This window comes from Vigna unguiculata, chromosome 9 (assembly GCF_004118075.2).
Source record: "Vigna unguiculata cultivar IT97K-499-35 chromosome 9, ASM411807v1, whole genome shotgun sequence".
In the NCBI taxonomy this organism is placed as follows: domain Eukaryota; kingdom Viridiplantae; phylum Streptophyta; class Magnoliopsida; order Fabales; family Fabaceae; genus Vigna; species Vigna unguiculata.
The window spans coordinates 6,935,379-6,945,595 of NC_040287.1; the positions used below are offsets into that span (position 1 = coordinate 6,935,379).

General features: G+C 31.4%; 2 protein-coding genes across 2 annotated transcripts; both read right to left on the reverse strand.

Annotated features, from left to right (window-relative positions):
• Window positions 1-311: 311 nt before the first annotated feature.
• LOC114162544 (peroxidase 25) lies at window positions 312-3,100 on the reverse strand. The gene is made up of 4 exons (XM_028046467.1): window positions 2,822-3,100; window positions 1,859-2,038; window positions 1,513-1,675; window positions 312-845 (listed from the first exon to the last, which is right to left on the reverse strand). The coding sequence occupies exons 1-4, from the start codon at window positions 3,020-3,022 to the stop codon at window positions 418-420; spliced, it is 972 nt and encodes a 323-aa protein (XP_027902268.1). The 5' UTR covers window positions 3,023-3,100; the 3' UTR covers window positions 312-417.
• Window positions 3,101-7,295: 4,195 nt separating this feature from the next.
• On the reverse strand, window positions 7,296-9,964 carry LOC114164872 (SPX domain-containing protein 1-like). The gene is made up of 3 exons (XM_028049646.1): window positions 9,546-9,964; window positions 8,496-8,622; window positions 7,296-8,114 (listed from the first exon to the last, which is right to left on the reverse strand). The coding sequence occupies exons 1-3, from the start codon at window positions 9,813-9,815 to the stop codon at window positions 7,666-7,668; spliced, it is 846 nt and encodes a 281-aa protein (XP_027905447.1). The 5' UTR covers window positions 9,816-9,964; the 3' UTR covers window positions 7,296-7,665.
• Window positions 9,965-10,217: the final 253 nt, after the last annotated feature.

Here is a 10,217-nt window from a genome sequence, read left to right on the forward strand (position 1 = left end):
GTCGAAGATATAATATTGAACGAGTTTTGAAAAAACTTGAATTTCTTCATCAAACTAATGGATTTCTTAATGTTGTGTTTTGGTTATCAATTATGAATTGAATTTATAGAAGATTTTTGGATGCTCAAGTAATAAAACCTTTAAAAACATAATATGGCAACACATTCCATCTCAACTACATCCTTAAGGTCTCTTGCAACGAAACGATATGTATTTGAATGCCATAATATGAACCCAATCTAAGTATATTTTGAAAGAAACCTCTCTTTAGATAAACAGGCACAAAAGAGAAAAGAAAATGACACCAAATAGTTGATAAAACTGGTGTAGCTCTTAATAATTTGGTGTGAATTGTTGCCACAATTAGAACATTACAAATTATTCAACCCAAGCAAACCATAACTAACTCATAATTGCTTAATAGAAATTAACTTTTGAGCACACCTTTCTAATCTCTCCTTGAGTACCAGTCTTTACCTCTACACTACCCAGTTTAACCATAGCCTTTCGAAATTCGTAATCAAATTTTAAGCCCAATAACCCTCTTATATTCCCTGCATAATCCTGCACTATACTTTGTGTGGCAGGGTCACCCCACAGCCTCTGATCTGACTCTAGAATTGCATTACCATCGCGCACATTTTTGAAGAAACTAACATCAAATTTGGTTGGACTATCTATGTCCAACGATACTCTTTTCAACCCATTTCCTTTATTTGGACACAGTGCTTGAAGTTGGGCTATGAAGTCTTGGTTTATAGTTGGATCTGAATTCCCAGTGGTGGTGAAATTATACAACCTGTAGCTGAAGAATCTGCATTCTGTTTGCCCTATGGTATGTGCCCCTGTACAAACATAAGATCAAGTGTCACATTCACATTCTTTTTACACCATTTAATATTGAGTCCAGATTCTCTGCTCACTTTTTTTTTATGATTTTTTAGTATGAGCCTTCAAAATACAGTGATACTGGTATATTTTTATATAGTTTAAAAGATAAATATGATTTTAATTTTTAAACTTTGACATAAAATAGAAATCTATCTCCGTCCCAAATTTTGATACAGTTTTGTTCCTAAACTTTAAAATTAAATAGTTATAGTCTATCTAACACAACTGAATTAAATTTGTTTAATATGTCAATTTGCATTTAAAGTTAGATTTAAGTTGTTTACATAATTTGATATATTTAAGCTCAAATATTAATTTGAAACACGTGAAAGAAAATTAACTCTATTGAGTTAAAAAGATCATTCTCATTCATTTTTAAAATTTAACAACTAAAATGTATCAATATTTGAGATATAAGGGAATTTCAATTTCACGTCTAAATTTAAGAAATACAAACATATTTGACCCTATTTTAAAACATCAAAATTAGTATATATCGATATATTTCAAAAGCACAACAGGAGTGGCACCAAAAATTCACCAAGAATCCAAATTCTTTAACATTAGGATAATTATGAATCACAGATATAATACATGCAATAATAATGTAAGAAAGCTGACCAACAAGGGTTACAAGGTCATGGTCATCTAGGCCTTTGTCAGAAAACTTTTTCCTCTGCACAGAAACAGGGTCAAGAGGAGATGGCATGTTTGAAGCTTGAGATGATAAAGAAACCCTCCCATCTCTTCTTCCAGTAGGTACCGACCAACTTGGACCATCACTCTGCCATTTTAAGTGCTACTTTGTTAACAACCAACAAATCATCAATAAACTATATGTGTTGTTCATCTTAATTCCTCACTTTATCAAAGTGACATTTTAACAGTACTAACCTTTAAAGTAATGAGAAAGTGTGTGTTTTTATGAATTGAATGTGTGGAGTTAGAGATTGTATTTGTTTAGTACCAAGTCTACAGCATCACGTGCTGCCAATGCTAGTATGTCAGCACATGAGACAACACCAGGACACTTGGCCTCAAGTTGTGACTTTGCATCCTCAATCACTTCGAAGCCTCTTAGACCAGCGTTAGGTAACGCATTCCTCTCTGCAGAAGACCCTGCGATCAAAACTGAACCATCGCAGCCCTGAGGGAAACCATGTAACATTACTAAATAAACAACCATGTTCTTATACATTAGTACAAGAAAATCTCACGAAATGACTTATAAGATTATACTATAATTTGATTCTTCAAAGTATACCTCATTTAAAACTAAACATCATTCAAAAATGGATTTTTTTTAGTTTGACTCAATTTAATTTCACGAAATCAGCTTTATGTTCAACTTATATTATGTAATATGACTTTGTCTCTGATCAATATGCCATTTCCAACAAGTGTTTTTGTAGCAAATGAATGAATACAGGACATTGTCAAGAAGTGTGTAACATACAAAGTTGTTGAAAATTTCACTTTTAACCGATATATAAGTAAGACAATCTTTACTTTTTAAACCGGTTTTATAAAATCGAGTTAGATTTAAACTCGTTCTCTAATATATTATTAGACACTATTCTAACAAGATTTGTTAAGTCTATTGTATCTTGATGAACCTTCATGTCATTGTTAAAGAATTTTGTATCCTTGTACGAACGGATTAACCTTTTCGTAACAATTGTATTAAAGCCTTATAACGAACCCAATATCTCAAGTTCGAACCTTGGAGAGAACCTACTTCAACAAATTCAACAAAGGAGGAGTTCCGAATTCACTAGGGTGTCAGGTGCCGGCCTCTAGAAGAGGGACATTTGTTAAAGTATTTTGTGTTCTTGTACATACATGTTAACCTTTTCGTAACAGTCATAAAAATTATGCAGAAGCACATTATTTATTATGTGGGATGAAGATGAAGATGAAATTAGCAAACCTGAACAAAGCAATCATGAAAATGAAGCCTGAGAAGGGCAGGAGCAATAGTAGGATCTTTATTGAAGTATGATTGAACAGTGGACCGAACTGTGGCCTCTGCGTTTGGGCAGGAAGAAGAGTAAAACCCGGTTTTGAGCTGGCCCTGTGAACCCATAATGGTCAAAAGAATGGTTAATGAAGCCAACCATAAGTCTCCCATTTGGTGCTAACAGTGATGCAACTCACAACTTGGTATTTGATCGTTCACTTTCCCTTCATATGTTGCAAGCATTTGCTCGCTGCTTGTTACTTATATAAGGGTGTTCTAAGTGGGAAGAAGTGGATCCTCCATCATCATATCGTTAATCAGGTTTTCTTAATCTGTGTTATGACACCAACTTTAATGTGGTTCTGATTATTTTTCAGTATTCAATAATTTTAATTTTTCAAATTGAAGAATTAATAAATATTGAGCTATTTGAAATTGTTTTAAACTCATGTTTCTATTCAGAACACTACTGGTCCTTCAAATTCGAGATAAAATCAACGGTCTTCCCTGATATCATAGTATAAATACAAACACAAATAAAATACGGTTAAAAATTCAAGTGTGAGTTTAAGTTTCATATTGGATAAAAATGAGAAAGGAGAACACTATATAAAAATAAAGACTCATAAATCTATTGTCTTAAAGTTTTAGGTTAAGACTGGTGTCAATACTTTATGTGATTGGACTCATGATAGCACCTGAAGGATTCTAGACGATCAAAACATTTTGCACATCAAACAAATATGAACTTGGATTGACCTGAAGACTAAGACATAAAAAAAATTAATAGGATCCGACCGGTCATGTAACAACTAGTATCTTCTAACATTAGTTCACATATTAACTCAATAAAGAAAAACTGTGATTGTTGCAGCGTGACACTACAATCACAATTTCTCTGCATAGTGCGTTCAGTTGTGTCAGATAAATACAAAATTAAGAGAACAATTGGAATGGCCATAACTTATGCAAATCTTCACAAAACAATATAGTTTATACTTTTATTTGATTTTGGTACAGTCAGATACCATTTTGGTAGTATTAGAGTGTAATAGTTTATAAATTTAGCAATCTTGACATGCCTTAAACAGGGAGAAAAAAAAATGTAACGTGGATTGCATTTCAAGAATCTCCCTTAGTCTTCTAACAATATTTTATGTGAATGTGAGGCACACAGTGGCAACATAAGGAAATGGCCACCACAATCTAAGCACTTTTCATCAAATTGTCTTCCTCAATTTATATTACTAGCACATGAGTACTTATTTTAATATATGGAGTACAATTTTACTTATTAATAACCTTTTGTATGTATTAGTATTACTAGTTGCTAAACATGTGTGATTCAAAACATTTTAATTTAAAAATTAATTAGGCTTTGTTTTTATGATAATTCAGTTTAATAACTTAAAAATATTGAAGAACATAATATATTTTATAGTTAATATATAAATTTAATTATACAATAAATAAATAGAGGGGAAACAAAACTGATTCATAAGCTAAAATTTGTATCTATTTATATACTATAAATTTGTTTTATTCGTGATCGATGTAAGATCTCTCCAATATACAATTTATGGGTAATTCGATAATACTTGATATAATAGGTCTAACAAACAACAAATTTCATTAATATATATTTTAAATGAGTCTGATATCGTATTAAGGTAGTGAATTTAAATCTAACTAAACCAAATTAATAAGGTTGATCTTATGTTTCGCTATATGAATATATAGTAGAAAAAATATTAATAAGAGGGTAGTTTAAGCATATGAAAAGTTTAAAATTGTTTTATAGATAATTTTATAAAAATAAAATATATAACAATAACAAAAGTGAATGAATAAATAATATTTTGACAATCAAAAAGTTATAAATTATCATAGCAATGAATTGGAAACACTAAAATTAAATTAAAAAAAATATGAATAATTACATGAAAGATAACTCGTCAAATTGTTCTTCAAGATCACATGGAACCATTTTCTGGGTTTTGTCATTGGTGTAGAGTTACAAAGGTCTTCGTCAAATGAGGGTATCATATTTTGAAGTTGAACTATCACTATGGACCCTTTCAAGGTTATTGTTGTTCTTATTGGAAAAATGGTAATTACTTCCTATTTCTCTATGGTTTCTTTCTTCATCTTTGGTTCAAAGACAACCAAAATGATAGTGTAACAATTCTTTTCCCTTACGTGGCATGTGACATGGCATTAAGTTTTTTTTTTAAGTTTAAATTTTTATTCCACGGTGGTCTCAATTGGAGAGTGATTTGAAATTGTTTTCACATAGGCTTCATTTGGGGAAAAAGTTGTCTAGGTTTTGTGTTGTATTCTCCCATACACTGTCAACCTTGCTCATTGGAACGTTTTGTTGCGCTAGTCTTCTCTTTTTTTCTTTTGATCTTCTCGAGTCTTCCAAACAAAATTTGTTGTCCTATGTATTTAAATTTTAGGTTTAATTAGTCGAATAGTACTTACTTTTATTCAGAAATTTCAATTTGGTATCTGCTTCTAAAATAATTTCGATTTCGTCTCAATTTTTAAAAAAATGTTTCAATTAAGTCTTTTTAAAAAAAATTATTAACGCTGTTAACGGCGTGCCACGTGTCAGCCTTTAATTTTTTTAATTTTTAATTTTGTTTTTGAATTTAAAAAAAAAAATTGTCACGTGTCAAATCCTTAATGTGACACGTGGTATTGTTAGTGCCAAGGTACCAATAATTTTTTTCTGAAAAAGATCTAATTGAAACACTTTTTTAAAAGTTGGGACGAAATTGAACTTTTTTTAAAAGCGGATACCAAATTGAAACTTCTGAACAAAAGTGGGTATTATTCGACTAATTAAACCTAAATTTTATTAGATAATATGAAAATTTAAAATTAAAAGTATAATTTTGTTTGGGTTCAAAAAAGAAACAAAGCAAATAAATGAGGGAAAAAAATAAATCCAAAACAAATATGATGACCAATATAGAACCAAAATTTGGTAGAGATTGAACTTGGGGACAAGTGTGAAAACTGATCTTGGGATCCACTGAGAAAACTAAACTTGTAAATCATAGCAAAAATTGGGTTTGGGGGCTAGTATAAAAACTGAGCTTGGATGTTGGTGACAAACACATATTAGACACTTTCATTGTTCTTGATCTTTCAAGCTCTTTTGTCTCTTTTCTTATTATTTGATAAACTTAGGTTTATTTATTTTTTACTCTATAAACAGAGTAGTTCTTGCTATTTCTGAATCCTTAGAGAAATTCATGAAGATTTTGTTGTACCCTAAAGGATTTGTACATGCATCACGAATAAATCTTATTAGAATATCCAATGCTATAAGTGCAAATAAAATGGGAAGCACACTTGAATATTTTTGAAGGTCAATAAATTTTAGAAACAAAACATCTAAAATGGTAAAATAGTTATAACACCTTTCATTATACTTTATAATATACAAATAATAATTTTAATTATTAATCTAATTGTTTATATTTTATATACATACATATATATATATATATATTAATATTAGTTTGATCAAAATAGATAATTTGATCGGATTATGCAAAGCATATTATCAATCAAAAAAATGGTGAAATTCGTGCACATTAATTTAAGAAACTTTGAAATTTTTGTTGGGCTCTAGAAACAGCGTTGTATAGTGTTCCTTATGTACGGAATCAACTTCACGAAGATGTCTGTTGTTAGGCTGTTGCTTTCTGCATCCCATGATTACTAACTGCACCCTACTGCTGCACCACCAACACACTTTTTTTGGAATACATGAAATGCATTGTAAAAATTTTGTAGGGGAAATCTCATTCCGAAAATCATATTTCGGAAATTCCAAAAAGTTTGTTCTAGAATGAAATGTATACGAAAACTTTTGTTGAGAAAATCTTATTTTGAAAATTTTGAAAAGCTTGTTCTGAAAAATAGTTAGAACACGTAATTTGAAAATCACTTTTACAATAGCTAAAATGTTATTTTAAAGATTTGAAGGATGTGTGAAAAAGTTGTGGGGTACAGGAAGTAAAAGCCTTACTGTATAAGCTAGACAAGAATCTTCACAATCTAAACGCTTCTCGCACCAACCCAAATGTTTGCGGCATATTCTAACAAAAATGATAGAGAGAATACGTTTTTTCTTACTTGATAATCCATGAAATAATCTACTTGTACAAATGTAAATGAATACCTTGTCCTTTTTATTGTTCTTTTCTAGATTATATTTTATTCAGCAGCATATAAACATGCCATGTTTGCTAAGAACAATTACAACTGTTTTATGATCCAATTTACATCATCAAATCATAAGTTTCTCTTCCTTATCTAAGAAATGTTCTGCAATTTATTCCTTAATCTTTAGTTGCCTTCTACGTCTGATACCCATTTTCTCTCCCAAGTATATGAACTCACATTTTGTCATTACTATACAGAAGGATCCAATAACATTATAAACTAAATTTATGCCCAGACTAGAGCGCGGGAAAAATGTCAAAACATCACAATTTCTATAAACTCCAAGTTTTATAACTACAGAGCCAAATTCAAGGAACTCTGACCAACTATGAGACATGTGTGCGTATAAAGTGTTTGTATGTGAGCTTCAAGTATAGATACATTGTTTTGCACATGATCATAGTTGGAGAAGGTTTTTGGTCTTTCTTATATGAGTATATAATTCTTTTGTGTCAATATATATTCTCTATCTTCAGCATTTTACATCCGTGTTGTTTGCTATCTGCGGCATGTTACATCTGAGGCACTGGATTTTGAAATGAAAGAAAAAAAAGGTGAACTCTGATGGCAGGTTACTTAGCTGTCTGTTCCAGAATTGGGATTTTGTTCCATGTTTCTTCCAAACCACTCATCTGCAGCGGTGGCAATGAAAACATGCTTACTGTTGAGCTTCCCTTTCTAATTTCCTGCAAAACATGTAAAGCTGTAATGGTGCTCTTCATGTAGAGGCTCTCATCAATGTGCTGGTTGGCTGCTAACTCTTTAGGCATCACCAGATCATCATTATTCTTTGTGTTCGTTGAAGTTGAAGTTGAAGTTGAAGCTTCACACCCCTCAGCTTCCCCAGAAATCGAAGGATCGTTCACCGGAAAAAGGTGATCCAGCATTGTTTCACACTCCTTCACAAGTTTGTAGAGCAGGTCAGTGGTGAAGAAAGGCTGTTGCAAGACCTTCTGAATGAAAGGCAAGCGAATGAGAGCACCGGTTCTCTTATCATACTTCTTCAGTATTTTCACTAGTCCTGTACACACAAAATTGAAGCATTGAGATGAATCTTAGGCAAACCAAACTTCAATTTAGCAGAAAGTACTTTCGACTCAAAACACTACTATAAAGCTATTCAATTTGAAGCAACAACTTTTGTCTCTGTCTTTGGTTATAGGACCATGTCCGAGCTTTAAAAGGCGAGATATCAATTTGGTATGTTCAATTGTTGTGGCATTTCACTTTTAGTTGATGTGATCTTCGAAAATTTAACGCCGGAATAATTGCAGAATTCGTTATTGTGATCAACTCATGCATTGGGTTAGATAGCATGCTTCAGTTCAGATGTCAAAAAAATAGTGCCTATTGTGAGCAATCTTATGTAAGAACATATTAATATGTGAAAAGTTGAATGTACCTGTGTAGTTAAGAGCACTATAGTTTTCGAGCAAGACCATCTCTCCATGGAAATCCACAATTTCCTTGCGAATTTCCATTAACTGCTCATTACAATCTTTTACTTTGGCAACCCTATCTTGTAGCTCCTGCACATTTCAACCACAACTCACTGTTACTTGCGCGCCAAATCTAGGGTGCTCTTTATTAAGCTAAAGGTGCTGCCAAATTTTCAATTCATCTCAGTTAAACTTAATTGGACTGCATTAGGTAAGGGTTATCTTCTTGTATTTAATAATCTGACCTAATTATCATTCAATTAGATTGGATTGTTAAATTAGTAATTTAAAAAAATAAAATCATTTTCTTAGAAAATATTAATTTATAAAATTAAACTTTATATAATTTTTCAATGATTAATATTTTAGTAATCAGATATAGAAAACAATAACAATTAATACCAAGATATTATTTATAGAACTGGAATTAAATAAAAGAAAGATATTAACACAAAATGTATACATGAAAAAAAAATTCAAATTCTGCAGCATAGCTTACATAGTTAAGAACCCATAAAAGATTAATTTTGTCAATCCAGTCATTCAATTATAATTCATTATTTTCATCATTATTCATGTCAATTATTTTAAGTGGTAAAGTGTTTTACATTGAATATATTAAAAAAATGTACGTCACATTAATTTATAATATTCTGTAAAACTTACTATGGTATCCCTCTGTATTAATATTAAGGGGTATCCGCTTCTCATTATCAAGTTGATAACTAAAACACTTCTATCATTTACATACATTTTTATATTAACAATTTTTTATTTTATTAATAACATAAAGGTTTATTCCAACTATATTCGCATCAGATTCCAAAGCTATCCAGATATCAATTTGTTAACAGTTTAATTTTAAGAATTTTCAATTAATATAATTCGAAATATTTTACAAAAAACAAATCACACAATAAACAATCTGAAAAAAGCTGAGTGAAGGGGTATTTAAGCAATGAGAAAAAAAAGAAAATGAAAACTCTAATGAACGATGAATAAACTAAACCTACCTTCAATTTGATGATGCACTCTTCCTCTTTCTCCTCAAAGAAGGTGTTGAATTTGTGGAGTTCTTGTTCGAGCGAGTTCCTGAAGTCAATTTCCTCCACGGACATGTCCGCATCGACCCTTGCGCGTTTCACTGGGCGCTCCTCGGAGGATTTGGGGGCGGCTTCCACGAGTTTCAACTTCTTCTTCAGTTCCTTGTAGGAGAGAAACTTGTCGCGCCACTGAGGCAGTGTTTTCTCGATCTGGTTGCTCAGGCTCTTTCCGAATTTCATGGTTCCGATAACAGATTGAAGAGATCAGAGAGAGAAAAAAAAAAGAAAGAAACTTTGAGAAAGTTATGAGAATGGTAAGGGAAGAAAGTGAATGTGGTGAAGAATGAAGTGGTGGGGTTAAAAGGAGGGAAGAGGAATCGTGTGACTGGTATAAGGGTAACGAGGAAGAGAATATTCGCGGGTGTTTTTGGATATCCAATACGAATAAGAGTATATTTAGGGTTTTATTCCTTCTGTATGGAACGTGGTCGTTTAGTTTTCTATTCCCAAGTTATTCCTTCTTTGTTCTAACTTTTGAATAAAATAATATTTTATCTTATTTTAAATAATTTCTTTCTTAAATGGTTTAAGACATTTATTAAAAAGGGAACGTTTTCAATTAAAGTAAACATGTTTTATATA

Excerpts from the sequence above, each read along its gene's own strand:
- LOC114162544 (XM_028046467.1), bottom strand. The coding sequence starts at position 3,022 with ATGGGAGACTTATGGTTGGCTTCATTAACCATTCTTTTGACCATTATG. Across the intron at positions 2,039-2,821 it reads TTCATGATTGCTTTGTTCAG|GGCTGCGATGGTTCAGTTTT; the intron begins GTTTGCTAATTT and ends GGTTTCCCTCAG. Across the intron at positions 846-1,512 it reads TGACCTTGTAACCCTTGTTG|GGGCACATACCATAGGGCAA; the intron begins GTCAGCTTTCTT and ends ATGTTTGTACAG.
- LOC114164872 (XM_028049646.1), bottom strand. The coding sequence starts at position 9,815 with ATGAAATTCGGAAAGAGCCTGAGCAACCAGATCGAGAAAACACTGCCT. Across the intron at positions 8,623-9,545 it reads AGTGCATCATCAAATTGAAG|GAGCTACAAGATAGGGTTGC; the intron begins GTAGGTTTAGTT and ends TGAAATGTGCAG. Across the intron at positions 8,115-8,495 it reads TAGTGCTCTTAACTACACAG|GACTAGTGAAAATACTGAAG; the intron begins GTACATTCAACT and ends TTGTGTGTACAG.